Here is a 22,589-nt window from a genome sequence, read left to right on the forward strand (position 1 = left end):
TGTTTATAATATGAAGGCACTATACTGTATTGGTACATGTTATTTACAATGTAAAACCAAAAAGCTTTTTGTTAAAAAACAAAAAGTTAAAGCTCTATATTCTGATTGTAATCATTGCTATAATATTTTCCAAATAATAATACAAAAAATACATGAAATACATGAGCCATAATGAGGTTGTCATTTGTAGCACTAGATGGCAGTACAGGACAGGTGTTTTCAGCATTCTAGCTGCTCTCAGATACTTGCTGACAACAGAGATTCAGTCCATTCAAGGTGTGTGTCAGTCAGCTGACAGCTGTGATGCTAGCAGGTTAGCCACTTTACTTTGCTAGCAGCTAGCTAGCGACGTTTTATTTAGCATCATTATTCGAACAGCTGGTTGCGGTTCTTTGTCACTTTAACCTCTTTTTTTTCCACGACGGCAACATAACCTATGTGATGACGACAAATATTTTTAGATGACATAAAAAAGCTATCCAGCCTACTACTGCTGGCACCAGCTATAGTTGCTAGGCATTCCTCTTGGCGACTTAGGTGAAGCACCAAAACATTAGTTATCTAACTACTGCAATCCAGTGGGAACAGCTCGGACGCTCTTCGTGTTCATGGAGATGTCACACACTGACACCGTCCAGGAAGTTTGTAAGGCTGACCTTAGTGAGTTAGATGTGAACTAGCTAATGCTAAATGTTAAGTTAAAGTTAAATGGCAAGAATTGAGCAAGGCAATGGACTCCACTCAGCAGAGTCCAGCACAAGTTTGCGAAGCACCACGAAGACAGCTGATGACAGCTCTTTGGGCTCCGACTCGGAGGTGAACGGCTATGCAAACTCTGGAGAAAGACAAACTGACAGATATGGATTCCTCAGGGATGGCCAGCAATGTGCCGACGAATCGTAAGTGGCATTTCTTGATATTAATTAATTTCACGTGAATAGTGTTGGTGAATCAGATTCAGTTTCAAATGTAGGCTATTGTAACATCATCTATTTCCCTTATAGCTCCCAACATTTGCAGTTTAAAGAAAATGATAAAAAATAGAAAGGAAGACAAACAATATAGACACAGAATGGACTGAATTGGCATGATCTAATTAAACAGGTAACCACAGAGAAGTGAAGAAATGTATTATTGTATTAAAGGAACACTTCACCACTTTTCAACCTATCTTCATATAATTGGTCCTCATATGTTCATGATAAAATAGCACAATTCTTGTTCTACTCGGTCTGTGTCTCATAGGAAGGCTGTGGGCAGTTCAGAAACCTGTCTACCAGTGACATCATCGTTAGGCAGATTTTCTTTTAACACTATATATTTTAAACTATTTAGATTTGTATTATCGTGAGAACGATGGCTTCCATTTTCACATTGCAACTTTCCAGGAATAGAAAGCCTGCAGTTTCTAAGCTTGGATTCCCCATCGATGATGTCACTGGTGGACGGGTTTCTGAACTGCCCACAGCCCTCCCATGAGACACAGACTGAGTAGAAAAAGAAATGTGCTATTTTATCATGAACATTAGTGAGGACCAATTATATGCAGATAAGTTGAAAAGTGGTGAAGTGGTCCTTTAATGAAGTTATGAACTGCATAGTGCATAACACACACTAACAAATGCAAGCTCTATAGGATTGCCAGACCAGATGAACAGGAAACACTCCTCTAGTCTACCTGGTGTGGTCATCAGAAAAAATGTTGCTTGTTATTTAACTTGAGTTGATCCTTCGTCACTTCCTTTTGATTTAGTAAGGCAGCACAGGGAATGGCTGAATGATGCAGTTGATTTTTTATTACCTGCACCCTGTTGATTAAAAGGGCTTAAACTGTCCGAGTTGCTCCAGTGCCTTCTTTCCACTATTGATTGGTACTTGGTCATTAATCCAAATTTGATTCAAGTAAATAAATAGCCTTGGGAACCAACAGTTCCTGATCCATGTGGCCCCAAAGGGCAGGGGTCTATCTCTATCTATCTCCTGTTTCTGTAGCGTTAGGTGGCTTGATGTACAAGTGCATCCCTCAGCCACGATGGGCAAGTACGTACGTCCCCTGACACTGGTATGTTGCAGGGACTTACCCCCAAAAATCCAACACTTGACAGGCAAGCAGGGAGGCATGGGGTCTCATACTCTCATTATAGTCTTTGGTATGTTTGTTTGATTGATTGAAGTATTTATTAACATTTCAAGCACAACTCAATACAAAGACTGTTAACTGAGTGGAATGTGGATGACCCAATAAAGCATTACACATGTTTACAAGAGGATCCGCCTTGTTCAATTCATCGAAACATTTAGAGACGTACAAATAGACACTTCTATATAGCCAAAGAACAGAACAGGAATTCATCATAAAGGAGGTCAAAAGGGAAAAGAAATGTATACAGTGAAGGGAAAAAGGGGTGGGTGGTGGGGGGATTCAGATTTTACGGGGGCCAGTTTCGAATTGCAGCCATCCGTAGGTGCCCTTTGAGAGCGGTTTTGAAGGAGTCAAGGGATTTGCATGTCTTAATGACTGTTGGTAGGGCGTTCCACATTTTGGTGGCATAGGAGCGAAAATAATTTAGTCCCTTGTTGTGCCGAATCTGGGTTGCACATGGTTTGTTGCACTCCCTCTGGTGTTGTGGGTGTGGACTTCGTTCACATTAAGGAAGTATTTAGACGGGTACAAGGGTATCTTGGTGGTGTATCGAATCTTGTGGACCAGACCCATTGCAAGATGCTGTACTCTGTCGTCAACCCTAAGCCATTCCAGCCTGTCAAAGTGGGCAGGGGTGAGGTGGGTTCGGGGGGTGAGGCCAAGTAGGAGCCTGACCAGTTTGTTTTGGGAAGTCTGGAGCCTTGTTTTAAGGGCCTTTGAGGTGCTGTGGTACCAAGAGGTGCATGCGTAGTCAAAGAAACCTTGTACGAGGGCTCCTGTTAGGGTCTTCAAGGTGTTTTTGTTGACCAGTGAGGAGATCCTGTAAATGTCCTGGCCAGGGGATTGAATCCAGACCTCCCAAACTCCGGGCGGACACTCTTAACCAATACCCACAAGGCCACTGAGCTGGTCAAATTTTTATTCAAGTCACCTGAATCAGTTTTGTAGAGGAAATACTGTAAGTCAAATGAGAAGTCATTTGGTAATTGCTTGATGCATTCAAGCTTTTTCTTCTCTCTAGTATGATGGATGACAAGCTTAGCCTAAATAGTCGTATTACCAGACCACCTGAGCTAGCCTAATTCTTAATTCTATTTAGTTTGTTAGCGTTTTTCTACATTTTCACCTCGATGTCAATTCCCGGAGTTAATTATATCAACCACACAACTTGTATAATCAATAACTTGTCCATTCAATAATATTTTAAAATGACGTTACACAATGGCTTGTATCAGACTTACATCTCAGCAAAGATGTTTGCATGTAGGGTATTTGCATAGCTTTTGAGCTTAGTAGATAGTGATCCATCGCTCAGTTCTAGTTAATAATCGCATTGTTGTACAGTATGTGAAATATGTTATGTATGTATTATGTAAGTCTACTTATTTGGAAAGCTTTGGCTCGGACAAATTCTTCAGTTACAGTAGTGATGTGAGATGAGAATTTCTTCAAAATCATGCACATTCTACTTTATGAAAAGAAGTGAGACCGGGCCCATGTTGTGCCATGGATCTTGTCCTTGTAACATACCGGGGGCAAACCTCTCCAGCAATATAATAATCTGTCATGTAGGATAAAAACATATAATGCTAGTTAGTGCCTGTCTCAGTATTTTTTTTACAACATCACAATGTAGGACTTTAGTGAGATATTAGAGAATGTCAAGAGGCCGTAAAGAAAATAACTAGAGGAAAGTTCTCTCTCAACTTCCTGTTTTTCCATATACTTCACTGGCAGTGGCAAGTGTTCCACTGTTTTGTCTGAGGACAGATTTCCTGTGTGGAAGAGATCAGGCCAACTGTCCCACCCCCTCCCATGACAGGCCTCTCCCATCATGAATACCAGGAAGTGATGAAAAGTGTGCATGCTGCCACACCTTATGGCCATTCTTCATTCATTGTTACTATTGTGTGTGCGGTTAGCACGGCAGCATGCACCTACTACTACGTACTGTAGCATCCTCATTTGCCTTATCGTATTTGTATTCCTGAGATTTATCTGTGTCCACTTGGTTGTAAATCTGATCCTAGTCTACACCAGTGGTTCCCAAACCTTTTCATGTCAAGGACCCCCAAATTGACACTAATTATCCCCGCGGACCCCCATTTGAAAATATATGCCAGGGACCCCCCATAAGAGAAGATTTTTACGGCTCTAGCAGTGATTCTCAACCTGTTTAATTTCAAGGACCCCCAGTTTGACATGCATTTAGTCTACGGACCCCCATTTAATGGCATTTCTATCTCTGGGACCCCCAATTTATATTGTAAAATCAATGTTATTGATTGAACTCTGAGAGCGTACAAATGGATCCATTTGGTTCCATTTGTACACTCTGAGTTACAGACCCATAAGGGTCCATTTGGTTCCAAATGATCATTTAGCTGGGTCCCCCCTGGAACTCCCTCAAGTACCCCTGGGGGTCCCCGGACCCCACTTTGGGAACCACTGCTCTACACAAATCCAGCTTATGATAATCAGCCTGCATGCACGGCCTCTAACGCCGCTCCTTATGAAGAAGTTGCCTTATTAAAAAACAAACAAATTGAATTCACAAAGTACATTTTATTTATCTTAAAAGTACATTATGTTGAGTGGCTGAAATCTGAATGCATCATTATGCCTATCCAAAGTGTACGCTCCCATCATCATTGCCTTCCATCAACAACCTCCTTTCAACTTACATGTCGGCCAAATTCTATTCTATTTGTTCTCTGAATGATGGACAAAAATCTTATTATATTGGCTATTTTCTAACGTCCTTCTTAGGCCCATACATCTTCCTTGCATTAGTGTTGTTTCCATCTGGGTATACAAACTCAAAATTCGAATGGCAAAACTGTTACCACACTAATTTGTTTGCTTTTTCTGGCCCTAATACCTGTCTTCCTGTCTCCAAAGTGCTGGAGACATCCCTCCTGAGGTGTTGAGACAGAGGGAGGGAAAATGGTTAGAGATGCTCAGCAGCTGGGACAAGTGGATGGCCAAAAAACACAAGAAGGTACGCTTTGATATGGGTTTGGTTTTACCAAAAATACATTTCTTGTCTTTTTGAGTGGTGTAAACCACTCCTACAACTGGCTTTGTTAGTTTACGTGTCTGTTCGTACCAAAAAATGAGCATGGTTGCTACGGTCACCCAGTTCACCCGGGTGTGATTTCAGCTTTGTTAGTTTACGTGTCTGTTCGTACCAAAAAATTAGCATGGTGCATTGTGATTGGCCGGAATGAGACATTACGTCAGTGACCACAGCTGATCAGGCTATATAAGACCTTGCACCACTCAGTTCACACGGGTGTGATTTTTCCTTTATCATCTAATGTTACATTTTAAGTAGGACATGTAGCCTGATTTTCTTTTAAACGTATTGAATTCTCAATTGACAAAAATATTCATGCAGATATGTCTCTCTCCCCCATACACACAAATGGCAGTACGAAAAAAAAAAACAATAATTGAGTACCACAGACGAATAACAGTCTAAGTCCACACTATTGATCCATAATATATAAATGATAGATAAGGGTTCAGGACAACGAGGCCTTTTCGTGGAGGGGTCAGTCTGAAATTTGGACTTAGACTGTTTTTCGTCTGTGGTACTTATTCTCAATAGTAATAATAATAATGCAGACACTGGTCCTTGTGCTTTAACTAGTCAAGTAATACGTCCCACCAAAGCCAACACCCATAGTATAAAAATAATTACAAATAATTCAATTAAAAGGATAAATTGCTTGTTTTGATTTTAACTTGGCACTTATATTCTGCAAATATGTCTCATTAGCATTTTTCACATTCCATCTAAAAGAACAAGCCCTTATCTATTATGGGTTGAAGCTGGTTTTTCTCCTTGCCTCCTTCATGTTTGTGAAATGTCACAAATGCATACTGGTATACACAGTGCACACCATGTTTTAATTTATCTGAACACTTAAAATAAGTGAAAAGCAAATAGCAAATAGACCACTTGGCCCGCTGGCCAAGTGGTCTATTTGCTATTTGCTTTTCACCTTGCTATTTGCTTTTCACTATTTGCCTTTAACATATAGGCTCAGCACGTCGCATGTTTGAGTCCCGTTCATGACGACTTTTGCTGCATGTCTCTCCCCTTCTTTCCTTCCCACTTTCCTGTCTGTCTTCACTAATAACTATCTATAAAATAGCTCAAGGCTGTATTGCTGATTACTTAGGTTAGAACCCACCGCAGTGGTTTCCGGTTAGAACTTAAACCAGGATGCTTCGACTTCTTCCTTCTCCCTGAAGCCGACCCTTGTTATATACTCGCCGACTATGCTTGTCACGATGACTAAGCCAGTTAGATCTATCCATATATGGTTCTACCACATCTATCTGATATCAGCATTAGGTCGGCTTGGGCCAAATATAGGGATTGTCATACTAGACATGTCATATGTCATATAGCCCAACGTCCTAGTCAGAGTCTTCGTTACACTATCAATAAAGGCAAATAGCCAAAAACAAATCATTACCAAAAGAAAAAGCAAATAGCCAATCAAGTTATCCTGTTGTTTAGTTTCTTCACTCCATAGATGTCTCTAGTAATAACAAATGTGGTATTCTTTTAATTGTCAGGTGAAACTGCGCTGTCAAAAGGGAATCCCACCCTCGTTACGGGGGCGGGCATGGCTCTACCTGTCTGGGGGGAAGGTGAAAAAGGAGCAGAACCCGGGCAAGTTTCAGGTCAGCCATACTTTCGTTGTTCAATTCACTGATTATGTAAGGCAAATCTTAAGTTTCCTGATGATAAAAGATTCAAGGTTTAATTATATCATTGTAAAACATTCCTTGAGACATTGTATAGCGAAAACAAAAACATCCTCCACAAAACCGATTCAGCCAGCTTTTTTTGGGAGGACTTAACAATTGACTTAACCCATTTAGGCCTGACGTCGAAATAAAAAAAACGTTCGCTCTGAAAGAATATATACCGATTCAAAGATTTGTGCCGCATTTTTACGATTTTTCAAAAATAGCAGACCTACAAGTTCATAGCGCGCCACTCGGTGGCGCGCTATGAGCTTGTAGATCTGCTATTTTTCAATAGCTAAAGTATAACAGAATGCTTGAAACACCAAAAGGGGTTCCCGCCCAAAATTGGTTAAAGCTTGCAGGTAACCCAAATTAAACTATGACCACTGGTTGTGCTGTTAATACCGTATTTGCATGATTGACTACATTTCAGGACCTGGACAGCCAGCCAGGAGATCCCAAGTGGATAGACGTGATACACAGGGACCTCCATCGACAGTTCCCTTTCCACGAGATGTTTGTGGCAAGAGGAGGCCATGGGTGAGCTGAGCATAAGTCAGAATCTACAGCAGAAATTCCAAATGTATTGGCCACTAGGCAGTTTTGACAAGCAAAATATGTATATGAAACAGCTATAACCGAATTTGCTTATCCAAAATATGATTTATTACATATCTGCATGATAAATCAAGTAGTATTTGTTCTTGGTTGTATAATGCGTTGGATAAGCAGCATTTTGAGCTTGTCGGAGTGATTTGAAATGGTGGTGTCTCTTTTGCATATCGCGTGCAGGCAGCAAGACTTGTTCCGTGTGCTGAAGGCCTACACTCTGTATCGTCCAGAAGAGGGCTACTGTCAGGCCCAGGCTCCCATCGCTGCCGTGCTTCTGATGCATATGCCAGCAGAGGTACGCACACATGCGCACCTGCTTACGATGTTGCCAAAGATATGCCAGTTTGTTTAAGGCAAACACACACAGCCTTAAGCCATTTAGGCCCGACGTCGAAATTTAAAAAATGTCTTCAAAAATCCTGACAGTTTTCTGAAATACCTCATGTTTCTGTATCAGTGGTGGTTAATATTTCATGTCAAGGAACCCCGAAAATTATATGTAATATGCCTCCGTCCCCCCCCATCTGAAAATATGTTGTTCCAGGGAACCCAACCCAGAAGCAAAGAATTGAGTTAAAATGTTCATTCTGTAATAATATATATTCAAAGATTTGAGGCACATTTTCACGATTTTTCAAAAATAGCAGACCTACAAGCTCGTAGCGCGCCACTCGGTGGCGCGCTATGAGCTTGTAGATCTGCTATTTTTCAATAGCTAAATTAACCCAAAATGGGTTAAAGGGGTATTCCGCTTTAAAACACTTCCGGGACCGTCATTTTAACATCTACTCAGGCTTTTAAGTTGCTTGATTCAATATTTAGACATTTTATATGAATTTGTATTAGACATGTCATGATAAACTCATTGACAATACTCTTGTTGTTTCAATGAACTTGCTTTGCCTTGCCTTTTGACTTTTAAATATGAAATATTTTCGTTTTATTGTAGGAGGCGTTCTGGGGGCTGGTCCAGATCTGTGAGAAGTACCTTCCTGGATATTACAGTGTTGGACTGGTGAGACTGACATCTTGTTGGATTGAGTGAAAAAAGTCTGCATTGTGGCACATTCTCTAGTACCTAGAGTGAATGCCTTGATGCAAAGCGTGAACTATAGAAAGTGCTACAGTTAAGCTGACTCTTAAAATTAGATTACATATTCACAGTACTCAGCATGTTAATAATTGTCAGGGATATGTTAAAAAAAAATCTCAGTCAGCTCAAAAACTAAACACAATTTTCAACATTTTATTATGTTGGAAATTGAACAACTTACAACAATTGTCCGTGTGTACTAAATGTAGGACAATTCTAGTATGAAGACTTCGAATGTGTCTATAATTACTACACAGTAACATTCTCAATGTTCATTTAACTCTCTGAACACAGAAGATTTTGTATGGACTACTGGAACTAGAGCTGTCAAATGAATCCTGGCATTTTACCACTTAAAACTCTATATACCCTATTGGACCCTATTAAAGACCAAGTTTTTTCCAATGGAAATATCCTAAAAAAACAGGGTTCTACTATTATAATCGGGGACTAGACTATTTGACATTCGATGTTATTTTTCCACAAATTAGTCTTGAAAAATGGGGGTCGTCTTATAATCAGAGTCGTCTTATATTCGGGACAATACGGTACAGTACTTTGGTAACTGGGTTCCCCCAAGGGTCTATACTTGGTTTGATTGAACATTGTATTAAACAGTTTGTAGAATAAGCAGCACCCGTCCTCTTTTTCCCACTACACCAAATCTTTCACCGATTCACAAGCACTGTCGCTGTCGTCGTAGATGTTCTATTTTGTTCTGACATGCCCAGAATAGAGACACTAGTAACCACACTAGTTCATGTGGTTAAAGGTCTCTAGAGTGAGACAACGATCACCTGATTTGACAAGCAAAACAGACACAAATGGCACACGTATGTCAGACACCAGCTGATTCCTCCTACAATGTGTCACACAGTCGGGCTTAAGACACTACCGGGTATGTTGCTGCTCGTGTGTCTCTAGCCTGACCATAATATACACTAATTGCTTAAGTGGGTGACCAGGCAATGAAGCCTCGATAAAATTTCAATCGGATTAAAGAGAGAGAGAGAAGATTCTGTTCATTCTTACTTAGTTACTTCCCTTTCCCTCCCCCCCTCTCTCTCTCTCTCTCACAAACGCACACACACGCTCATTCTCATTCTCTCTCTCCATTTCCCTTCCTGTCCATCTCCATGCTGACCCGTAGGAAGCGATCCAGCTGGACGGAGAGATCCTCTTTGCTCTACTGAAAAGGGTGTGTCCTGTGGCCTTCCGCCACCTGAAGAAGCACAAGCTGGAACCCATTCTGTACATGACCGAGTGGTTCATGTGTGCCTTCTCTAGGACCCTGCCGTGGGCCTCAGTTCTGCGTGTTTGGGACATGTTCCTCTGTGAAGGCAAGATGAATGAATTCATTAAAAACACTTTCAACCTGGCATTCCTATTGGCGGCAAAAATGTGAGAGAGAAAAAAAAAGCAGATCTACAAGTGTGGGCTTGTAGGCTGGTGGTTCCCAAAGTGGGGTCCTTGAGGGAGTTCCAGGGAGTCCCCACCTAAATATAGTTAGGAACCAAATGGACCCTTATGGGTCTGTAACTCAGAGTGTACAAATGGAACCAAACGGACATTGATTTTACAATATGAATTGGGTTCCAGAGATAAAAATACCATTAAATGGGGGTCCGTAGCCTAATGCAGGTCCAACTGGGGGTGCTTCAAATGAAAATGTTTGAGAATCACTGCTAGAACCGTAATAAAAATCTTCTCTTATGGGGGTCCCTGCAGGCATATCTTTTCAAATGGGGGTCCGTGCAGGCTAATAAATGTCGATTTAGGGGTCCTTTACATGAAAACGTTTGGGAACCACTGTTGTAGAATGTAGACGACATGTACGACGAAGTATAACATTGGGATTCATGTATTGCTCCATTGGACAGTTGTGCAAATCATAAGTGGCTCATTACAACAGTAGGTTTGTAGATTGCATTATGTTGCAGACGAGACCACACACACACACACACACACACACACACACACCCCTTGACATGACTGGACAAGAAGCAGACATTACAATGCTCAGAAGCTTGTCTTTCTTCTGGTTGTCTGTAGATATAACATAAGTGCAGATCAATGTAATACTCGCCCCCATTTACTTATTTTATCACATTATAATCAATGTATAAAATAGCTCAAGGCTCTATGGCTGATTACTTAGGTTAGAACCCGCCGCAGTGGTGTCCGGTTAGAACTTAAACCAGGATGCTTCGACTCCTCGCTTCTCCCTGAAGCCGAATATTCTCCGTCTATGCTTGTCACGATGACTAAGCCAGTTAGATCTATCCATATGGTTCTACCACATCTATCTGATATCAGCACTAGGTCGGCTCAGGCCAAATATAGGGGTTGTCATATCATACATATCATATAGCCCCAACGTCCTAGTCGGATATCCCCATATATGGGGACTGTATATCCAACGAACACTCTCCCAGTTCTGCTAATATAAATGGAAGTGAGAGTCTTCGTTACAAATGCCATAAATGAGCTAGCCAAATTCACAATCCTTAATATTGCAAAAGTTTAACATTGGCAGACATACTGTGTTGCAAACACAGAAGCGTGGGGAGGTGCAGGCGCTAGAGCGCAGACATTTGAGAAATTTGATGATGTGGAAAAACATTTCCCTGCAAGGCATTTCAGTACAATGCACATTGCGGTCACCATCTAAAAGAAAGGGAGAAGCACTGTTCTTAATGTATGTTGCTGTTCGCAGGTGTGAAGATCATCTTCCGAGTTGGCCTGGTGCTGCTGAAATGCATGCTGGGCTCTCAGGAGAAACTTAAGAGCTGTCAAGGCCTCTATGAGACGATGTCACTGCTAAAGGTGATCGAGCCACGCTACATGCAAGACAATTTCCTAGTGCGGGAGGTATGTTATATTGGCAACAATTCACAAAAAGCATTTTCGATCAGAAATGTAACAGTATATATAAGTCTATACAGTAGATATTTCTAGAGTAGCATCATAGTTGATGTGTGGTTGCTCAGCCATCCTTAATTTAATTCATATTTGAATACTGAAATAATATGTCAATAATCTTATATATTGTATTCAGTCTCATAATACAGTGTTGCCACCTTGTGGAAAATCAAATACAAACTGCAGGCTAAAGCCTACAGTAATTATCACCTTTTTGAGTGGTGGCAATGTCCGTGTTCACCTATGTGTTCACCCACCCACCTATGTGACTATGTCACTATGAGCACGAGTACCAATGACTACCAAAAGTGGCGCTGTTGTGCCAGAAACAGAGAGAGAGAGATAGTGCTGCACTGCTGCCTGCTAATGAGAGACAGAGAGAGAGAGAGAGAGAGAGGGAGGGGGGGGAGTTGCACCACTCAGTTCACACGGGTGTGATTTTTTTTAAATTGACAATACCGTATTAATTCAAAACCCTGAATATGTATTCTCATATTTCAAAGTAAAAACTTGGCAAAGCCATGTATTACATCTGTAGCCCATTCTGGACGGGAACCCCTTTTGGTGTTTTATCTAAGCATTATGTTATACTTTAGCTATTGAAAAATAGCAGATCTACAAGCTCATAGCGCGCCACCGAGTGGCGCGCTACGAGCTTGTAGGTCTGCTATTTTTGAAGAATCGTAAAAATGCGGCACAAATCTTTGAATATATATTCTTTCAGAGCGAACGTTTTTTTTTATTTTGACGTCATGCCTAAATGGGTTAGTATTACATTTAGAAATGTTTATTAATATACTCTCCTTGTCTTCTCTGCGTGTTTCAGGTCATCGAGTTGCAGGTATCGGAAAGAGACATCGAGAGGGAGCACCTCGCCCAGCTGCGGCAATGGAAGGAGACGCGCGGCGATCTTAAGTGTAAGTCCCCTCCGAGAATGCACGGCGCCAAGGCCATCATCACCGCCGATCCCCCCAGCCGGCAGGATCTGAGACAGAGGCCCACCATCATAGTGGAGTCTCCGCTGGCATCCAAGAGCGACGTGCAGGGAAGAGAAGAGACGGAGGAAAAGACCGGAGGGGGAAACGATACGGAAGCAACCTCTCCACCACCAGAGATGACCAAACCATTCCTTTCTCCTGGTGACCCCTCACCTCTCCCCAAACGCACGTCCATCCAAGGGTCCAATGAGAGTCTGAGTAGTGCAGAGCACGACACGTACCTGTAACGGTGAAGATTACATTTAAAGAGATCCTTCCACTCCTTCCAGTAGTTTAACCACGTTAACCCTGGCATGCCTATTTTGGGCAAGAGTTTCATCAATAGCGATCTACACGCTTACATCGTCACCCCATTCGACTGGTATCATGTATTGAATCGGAGAAATCATCCGTTATCAGCACGTTTGAATGGTGCCAAAATGTCCATACTGGCATCCTCACTGTTCAGTATGTCATTATCTGCGATTGTAGCATTGTCATTATCACTGATGTCCTGACGGAGGCGTGCCGTGTCTGGTGGCCATGAGCTACGAAGGCCACCAGACCCGACTCAGCGCCGTCCGAGTTACGTCCTGATAGTCAGAGAATAGTATATATTAGTAGCTCCTAGTTCCATGCACCACAATAGTTGGAAATGACACGTCCACCAGGGGGAAACCTTGACCAGGCTATGTGGTGAGGATGCCAGTATGGACATTTTGGCACCATTCAAACGTGCTGATAACAGATGATTTTGCCGTTCCAATGCAGAGATAACGGTCGAATCCGCTGACATCGTGTTGCGAGGTGACGTGTTGTGAGCTTGTACTATTTTTGCTATCAGTCATAGAACTACAGTATAAGTGTATATAGGGCTTAAGTGGTTAAACATATACCATTCCGTCCGATCAACTGACCTGCAGAGCGCGCACACACACACACACACACACACACACAACGTACACACACATTTGCTTGCATGCACACAGAAAAACCACAGCTGACAATCATCAAAGAACTCGGTGTAATTAATACCTTCCACAGCCCTGGCCTGAATACATACACTGACAATTAATTGTCAAAGGGGCAATTTGGGTCGGGGAGAAGGGACCATTTTGTTTTGCACACAGAAAATGCTGGAGAGTCGGATAGTAACGGTCTTTCTTCATAGTATTGGACATGCAGGAAAATACACTTAACTATAACAAATGTTGGTGCAATGATTTGCCTCAATTATTCCTGTGATAATTATGATAATAGTAAATTCTTATTAATTTTAGTTTTAACTGATTCCTAGAGCACTTTTCCTTTTGATACTCTTCCTCTTGACACACTATATTCACTACATCATCGGCACGGCAATCTGAGAACCCATCGGCAAATATAGGAGAAATAGTGCCCTCTTTTCCTTTTGAATTTGACGTGGAGAGACTAGTATCAGCACAGTAGTTGCAAGCTTATACTAAGTTATTATACTGAATCGAATCGTTCACATTTAAAGGTTGTGTAAAGGATTATTTTACATTAAATAAGTGTTCAAAAGCTCTATATTCTGATAGCAATCATTGCTGTTTAATCCCGTCTTTCCAGCTCTTGGAACAGAAAACGCATGTTCTGGTCAGGATACCAATTGTATCCAATCAGGAGAGAGAACTCATACGTGACGATACAGATTAAATATGAACCCAAAAACCTTAGCAGACAAATTTGGACCTGAACACTATAAAATTGAAGCTAACAAATGATCTTGCGTGTGATTCTCTCTCCTGATCAGATACACTTGCTATCCCAACCTGAAATTGTATTTTCTGTTCATTAAAGAGGTGGAGAGACGCCTGTTACCGAACAAGCATATCAATGATTCAACAATCTTTTCTAGTTTACCAAAGAATATCACTTATAGTACCACCTTTTAAAAGTCAAAGTGAACTGCGTACAGTTTGGAATGGTGATGTCTGTGTCTTTTTGTTTGCTATTGTTGAACACTCGAGGGCACCGTGAAAATGGTGAAAAGTCAGTGGTTTTCAACCTTTTTCATATCCATTATTTATTCGGCATAATAGCCACGGACCACCAAACGTTCAAACAAACATCAAAATAACTACATTCTTTAATGGTGTAGACTTCGTGTAAATTAAGTAATGAAATGAAATGATTACTATATTTACCCAGGGTATCTGGGCTAAGCTCAAGAACTTGTTTCCAGCCAGGCCCTGCTCATAGAACATTTCATCGTAGTGGTTCAATGCCTTGTTCAAGGGCACTTCAGCGGTGGTAATTTTAACGTGTCGGACCGCTGATTTGAACTGGCGACCTTCTGGTATCAAGACCGCTCCGCAATCCGTTCGGCCACCGCTGCAGATGTTTAACAATAAATTAACACTTGAGAGCGTAAAATGATTTGGTTTAATTTTACACACTCAAGAGTTAAAGATCTATAAGGGTCCATTTTGGTTACCAAAGCTCCATCATTTAGCCGGGGGCCCACCAGAACCCCCTCAAGGACCACTGGTTGAAAACCCTAATCTTTAGGTGTTGATTCTGACTCCAATGAAGGTAAAAGTTTGCAGGGAAAGTACCAAACCAAAGACGTTTTTTAATTATTTTTTACATGTTTATACTTATTCTGAGTTTTGACATATTATATTCTATATCAGAGTATGGGAGAGGGACAGCAGAATTTAGATTTATGTTCTGAATTAATTATGGGAGAATATGTATATAGTATATTACAGTGCTTAAAATGTGATTCCCTCGAATCCATCAAATTGCTTGTCCATTTATTTCTGTGGATGTCCGTGAAAATGAAGTAAGACAAAGTTGAGAAACGCCACTGAAGGTGCATACTTTGTATTTTTACGTTGAACAGTGAGAGAGTGATTTGTTTTTTTCTTTGAAACCTCGCAAACTGCACTCTAAATGAACCGCACAGTCTATGCTTATGTTTTGGTCCTCCACTTAAACCTTCATTAAACGTAATTGGCAGAAATAGCAGACTTACAAGCCCACAACACGTTCCATGACAACATGTTGCACGCTTTGTAGATCTGTTATTTTCACAGAATGTTTGCCTATTGTAACATGCCAAGAATAGAGAAGCAAGGGTTCATGTGGTTAATGGGGATCACGTCTACATGTAAAAATCGTATCCAGGTCAATTGAAGAGACCTAGCATTAGAAGAACAGTATGTTGTTTATGGAAAATGTTGTTCCAACTGCAAGTTAAATGTTAAGTGAAGAGTACACAAAGCAACATATTGGACACACATGTTCTATGGATTCCATTTGGATGAAAATGAAACAAGGATGTATCTTTTGCACTAGATGATCACTAGAGTTGTCTTGTATATGAATTTTTTAAGCCCATTATAGGAAAATCAATGCGCTATTTTCTTATCAATCATATGTACTGGTATATATTTGATTTACTATAGACACTAATTGCAAAGAAGTTAACAGTGGAGAAAATATGTTTATTTTCATCCGTTAGAAAGCTCAATTTATTTGCCAAATCCTTTAAAGAGTCTTAAGAGATAACAATGAAGCTTTTATAGCTGCATGTATTACCATTTGTAATTTCAACACTAATTTAGAAGAGATTACCTGTACATACTGTGAATTCATATAGTTGATTTATAAAGTGCAAGTCAACATTAAACTGTCTGAAGGCTATGCACATACAACTGTTATCTGGTTAGAGAAGTGACTCTCCTTTATTATGACAACAAATACAAATCAGAAGCATTCCCGAAACTCGCTGTAATAGATTGTGCATTGTGATTTTAGTGCCATTTAAGTTAGCCATTTCTTGTTAAGAGATTAAGAGTATATATTTATGCTTATTTTAAGCTTTGGTGCAGTGGTGTAGTATGCACTTATACGCTATTTACACAGCATACTATACTGTGTCAAGGTTTTTAATGAAAAGCTCATACCTTCTGCTAATCATTTCATCCATTCTTGACCACACGCAAGCCTAGATACGTGTGCATGTCGCGAATGGAATAATTATGGTAGGCCTATAGTCTACCGTCTGAAAATCCTGGACTACAGCACTGCTTTGGTGTATGTACAATTTATCCAACACAAACAAACTGATAAGCTAGTATCAACTGACAGAGCAGGTACTAGTAGTTCTCTATACTGTCATGTAGAGGGTGCCAGTTAGCTTTGTCACAGGATTGGGACGCTTTCATCTTTTTACTGTCTTCGTGGGTTTTTCATCACAATATGTCCAGACTCCAGTATGTAGCTACACAATTTGCTCATTACTGAATAATTAATTTAGTAAGAAACCTGCTTTGTTAACTTGTCGTCCTATGTTCAAATATTTATAGTACAACCTCCCTCTCATTTTACAAATTAAATCAGTAAATAATTGTATGTCCCAAATGTTTTGTACCAAATCACGTTTATATTAATAAAATTTCATACTCAAGGTTCAAGGTTGTCTTTATTTGTCTGTCTCAGGCTGAACAGCTGAACATACTCTTGAACATAACACAAATTTATGTTTTAATAACAAATTATGAGAAACACTCTTTTCACTTGCATCAGCAAATAATGACATACCCATAATCCAGATTAATAGAGGTCGCCCCCGCACATGCATATTTCATTTATTTTTATTTTATTTTGTTATTTTGAGGGCTATACACAGCACCCCTAGCGACCTGAGAATGGAGTTTCTAGGTGAAAGTGATTTTTTGACATGACATAATCTGCCATTGACCCCTATTGTACATTTCTCAAATTTGAAAGCATTATATTTCTAAAACTATGAAACATTTCAAAGATTCATTTTCAGGCAAACATGTCCACCATAAGATGAAATAACTCAGAAACTACAAAACATTTCAAAGTGAAAAGTTCCAGCATGTGTCTCCACAGTAAGCTGAATTATAAAAAGTGTGAATGGAGTTTCTAGGTGAAAGTGCTTTTTTGACGTGCCAATATCTGCCATTGAGCCCCATTGTAAATGTCTCAAATTTGAAAGCACTATATTTCTAAAACGATGAAACATTTCAAAGATTCCTTTTCAGGCAAACATGTCCACCGTAAGATGAACCGAAATAGGTTTGAATGGGGTTTCTAGGTGTAAGTATGTAGGACTAGTAGCATGCCAAAGTTTGTGCTATTGCCATTGGGAATGCATTGGGCGTTTAACTTAAATAACTCAGAAACTACAAAACATTTCAAAGTGAAAAGTTCCAGCATGTGTCTCCAAAGTAAGCTGAATTATAAAACGTGTGAATGGAGTTTCTAGGTGAAAGTGATTTTGACGTGCCACTATCTGCCATTATAAATTTCTCACATTAAAGCACTATATTTCTAAAACTATGAAACATTTCAAAGATTCCTTTTCAGGCAAACATGTCCACCGTAAGATGCACCTAAATAGGTTTGAATGGGGATTCTAGGTGTAAGTATGTAGGACTAGTAGCATGCCAAAGTTATAATTTTTTTTGGACGGCATACTATAGCATGTCGTTTTTCGTGATTTTGGACTATTTGAAAAAAAGATGAAAATCATGAAAAAACGACATACTATAGTTCATGGTTTCGGACGGCATACTATAGCATGTCGTTTTTCATGATTTTGGAGGATTTGAAAAAAATATGAAAATCATGAAAAAACGACATACTATAGTCCATGGTTTGTCATATTTTCGGGACACTATGTCAGAGACAGGACTTGAACCTGCAGCCTCTTGGTGAGTTCAAACCCCACTCAAGTCTTTACTTTCAAGACCGATTTCAGAAGAAGAAAACCAACGACCTATCAACCAACACATTCAAAGGCATATCAATCCCATTAATCCGTTTTCTTATCAAGTTGAAGGCATCCCGGATTTTGTTGAGGGTGGGTTGGGTGTTTCACGGTTTCTCATCAACTCCATGTTAAATCACCCAATTACCCCCCAACGGACACTAGCCATAACCCTAACCCTAGCCCTAACCCTAACCCTAACCCTAGTTGTCTGATACCAGATTGGTTACCATATAGTACCAGAACAAAACAAACAAGAAAGCAGTGTGAATTGTCTGGAACCAGTGGCGCAGTGTGTTAGAACGCTGCCACATGATCGGGAGATGGTGAGTTCAAACACCACTCAAGTCTTTACTTTCAAGACCGATTTCAGTAGAAGAAAACCAACAAAAAAGCAGTGTGAATTGTCTGGAACCAGTGTGTTAGAACGCTCCACATGATCGGGAGATGATGAGTTCAAACCCCACTCTAGTCTTTACTTTCAAGACCGATTTCAGAAGAAGAAAACCAACAAAAAAGCAGTTGAATTGTCTGGAACCAGTGGCGCAGTGTATTATGACACTGCCACATGATCGGGAGATGGTGAGTTAAAAGCTAGACCGATTTCAGATGAAGAAAACCAACAAAAAAGCAGTGTGAATTGTCTGGAACCAGTGGCGCAGTATGTTAGAACGCTGCCACATGATCGGGAGATGGTGAGTTCAAACCCCACTCAAGTCTTTACTTTCAAGACCGATTTCAGAAGAAGAAAAGCAACACAAAAGCAGTGTGAATTATCTTGAACCAGTGGAGCAGTGTGTTAGAACGCTCCCACATGATCGGGAGATGGTGAGTTCAAATCCCACTTAAGTCTTTACTTTCAAGACCGATTTCAGAAGAAGAAAACCAACAAAAAAGCAGTTGAGTTGTCTGGAACCAGTGGCGCAATGTGTTAGGACACTGCCACATGATCGGGAGATGGTGAGTTCAAACCCCACTCAAGTCTTTACTTTCAAGACCGATTTCATAAGAAGAAAACCAACGACCTATCAACCAACACATTCAAAGGCATATCAATCCCATTAATCCGTTTTCTTATCAAGTTGAAGTCATCCCGGATTTTGTTGAGGGTGGGTTGGATGTTTCACGGTTTCTCATCAACTCCATGTTAAATCACCCAATTACCCCCCAACGGACACTAGCCATAACCCTAACCCTAACCCTAACCCTAACCCTAACCCTAGTTGTCTGATACCAGATTGGTTACCATATAGTACCAGAACAAAACAAACAAAAAAGCAGTGTGAATTGTCTGGAACCAGTGGCGCAGTATGTTAGAACGCTGCCACATGATCGGGAGATGGTGAGTTCAAACCCCACTCAAGTCTTTACTTTCAAGACCGATTTCAGAAGAAGAAAAGCAACACAAAAGCAGTGTGAATTATCTTGAACCAGTGGAGCAGTGTGTTAGAACGCTCCCACATGATCGGGTGATGGTGAGTTCAAACCCCACTCAAGTCTTTACTTTCAAGACCGATTTCAGAAGAAGAAAACCAACGACCTATCAACCAACACATTCAAAGGCATATCAATCCCATTCTTATCAAGTTGAAGGCATCCCGGATTTTGTTGAGGGTGGGTTGGGTGTTTCACGGTTTCTCATCAACTCCATGTTAAATCACCCAATTACCCCCCAACGGACACTAGCCATAACCCTAACCCTAACCCTAACCCTAGTTGTCTGATACCAGATTGGTTACCATATAGTACCAGAACAAAACAAACAAGAAAGCAGTGTGAATTGTCTGGAACCAGTGGCGCAGTGTGTTAGAACGCTGCCACATGATCGGGAGATGGTGAGTTCAAACCCCACTCTAGTCTTTACTTTCAAGACCGATTTCAGAAGAAGAAAACCAACAGAAAAGCAGTTGAATTGTCTGGAACCAGTGGCGCAGTGTATTATGACACTGCCACATGATCGGGAGATGGTGAGTTAAAAGCCCACTCAAGTCTTTACTTTCTAGACCGATTTCAGATGAAGAAAACCAACAAGAAAGCAGTTGAGTTGTCTGGAACCAGTGGCGCAATGTGTTAGGACACTGCCACCTGTTCGGGAGATGGTGAGTTCGAACCCCACTCAAGTCTTTACTTTCAAGACCGATTTCAGAAGAAGAAAACCAACGACCTATCAACCAACACATTCAAAGGCATATCAATCCCATTAATCCGTTTTCTTATCAAGTTGAAGGCATCCCGGATTTTGTTGAGGGTGGGTTGGATGTTTCACGGTTTCTCATCAACTCCATGTTAAATCACCCAATTACCCCCCAACGGACACTAGCCATAACCCTAACCCTAACCCTAACCCTAACCCTAGTTGTCTGGTACCAGATTGGTTACCATATAGTACCAGAACAAAACAAACAAGAAAGCAGTGTGAATTGTCTGGAACCAGTGGCGCAGTGTGTTAGGACGCTGCCAAATGATCGGGAGATGGTGAGTTCAAACCCCTCGCAAGTCTTTACTTTCAAGACCGATTTCAGAAGAAGAAAACCAACAAAAAAGCAGTTGAATTGTCTGGAACCAGTGGAGCAGTGTGTTAGAACGCTCCCACATGATCGGGAGATGGTGAGTTCAAATCCCACTTAAGTCTTTACTTTCAAGACCGATTTCAGAAGAAGAAAACCAACAAAAAAGCAGTTGAGTTGTCTGGAACCATTGGCGCAATGTGTTAGGACACTGCCACATGATCGGGAGATGGTGAGTTCAAACCCCACTCAAGTCTTTACTTTCAAGACCGATTTCATAAGAAGAAAACCAACGACCTATCAACCAACACATTCAAAGGCATATCAATCCCATTAATCCGTTTTCTTATCAAGTTGAAGTCATCCCGGATTTTGTTGAGGGTGGGTTGGATGTTTCACGGTTTCTCATCAACTCCATGTTAAATCACCCAATTACCCCCCAACGGACACTAGCCATAACCCTAACCCTAACCCTAACCCTAACCCTAACCCTAACCCTAACCCTAGTTGTCTGATACCAGATTGGTTACCATATAGTACCAGAACAAAACAAACAAAAAAGCAGTGTGAATTGTCTGGAACCAGTGGCGCAGTATGTTAGAACGCTGCCACATGATCGGGAGATGGTGAGTTCAAACCCCACTCAAGTCTTTACTTTCAAGACCGATTTCAGAAGAAGAAAAGCAACACAAAAGCAGTGTGAATTATCTTGAACCAGTGGAGCAGTGTGTTAGAACGCTCCCACATGATCGGGTGATGGTGAGTTCAAACCCCACTCAAGTCTTTACTTTCAAGACCGATTTCAGAAGAAGAAAACCAACGACCTATCAACCAACACATTCAAAGGAATATCAATCCCATTCTTATCAAGTTGAAGGCATCCCGGATTTTGTTGAGGGTGGGTTGGGTGTTTCACGGTTTCTCATCAACTCCATGTTAAATCACCCAATTACCCCCCAACGGACACTAGCCATAACCCTAACCCTAACCCTAACCCTAACCCTAGTTGTCTGATACCAGATTGGTTACCATATAGTACCAGAACAAAACAAACAAGAAAGCAGTGTGAATTGTCTGGAACCAGTGGCGCAGTGTGTTAGAACGCTGCCACATGATCGGGAGATGGTGAGTTCAAACCCCACTCTAGTCTTTACTTTCAAGACCGATTTCAGAAGAAGAAAACCAACAGAAAAGCAGTTGAATTGTCTGGAACCAGTGGCGCAGTGTATTATGACACTGCCACATGATCGGGAGATGGTGAGTTAAAAGCCCACTCAAGTCTTTACTTTCTAGACCGATTTCAGATGAAGAAAACCAACAAAAAAGCAGTTGAGTTGTCTGGAACCAGTGGCGCAATGTGTTAGGACACTGCCACATGTTCGGGAGATGGTGAGTTCGAACCCCACTCAAGTCTTTACTTTCAAGACCGATTTCAGAAGAAGAAAACCAACGACCTATCAACCAACACATTCAAAGGCATATCAATCCCATTAATCCGTTTTCTTATCAAGTTGAAGGCATCCCGGATTTTGTTGAGGGTGGGTTGGATGTTTCACGGTTTCTCATCAACTCCATGTTAAATCACCCAATTACCCCCCAACGGACACTAGCCATAACCCTAACCCTAACCCTAACCCTAACCCTAACCCTAACCCTAACCCTAGTTGTCTGGTACCAGATTGGTTACCATATAGTACCAGAACAAAACAAACAAGAAAGCAGTGTGAATTGTCTGGAACCAGTGGCGCAGTGTGTTAGGACGCTGCCAAATGATCGGGAGATGGTGAGTTCAAAC

The 22,589-nt window shown here is 41.0% G+C and overlaps 1 protein-coding gene across 1 annotated transcript; it reads left to right on the forward strand.

The window, feature by feature from the left end:
- The first annotated feature begins 205 nt into the window (after window positions 1–205).
- Window positions 206–16,950, forward strand: LOC306939675 (TBC1 domain family member 10A-like). The gene is made up of 9 exons (XM_079524331.1): window positions 206–899; window positions 5,045–5,144; window positions 6,737–6,844; window positions 7,347–7,453; window positions 7,706–7,820; window positions 8,475–8,540; window positions 9,769–9,958; window positions 11,335–11,489; window positions 12,367–16,950. The coding sequence occupies exons 1-9, from the start codon at window positions 709–711 to the stop codon at window positions 12,763–12,765; spliced, it is 1,431 nt and encodes a 476-aa protein (XP_079380457.1). The 5' UTR covers window positions 206–708; the 3' UTR covers window positions 12,766–16,950.
- Window positions 16,951–22,589: the final 5,639 nt, after the last annotated feature.

Source organism: Electrona antarctica (genome assembly GCF_951216825.1).
Source record: "Electrona antarctica genome assembly, chromosome: 16".
NCBI lineage: Eukaryota > Metazoa > Chordata > Actinopteri > Myctophiformes > Myctophidae > Electrona > Electrona antarctica.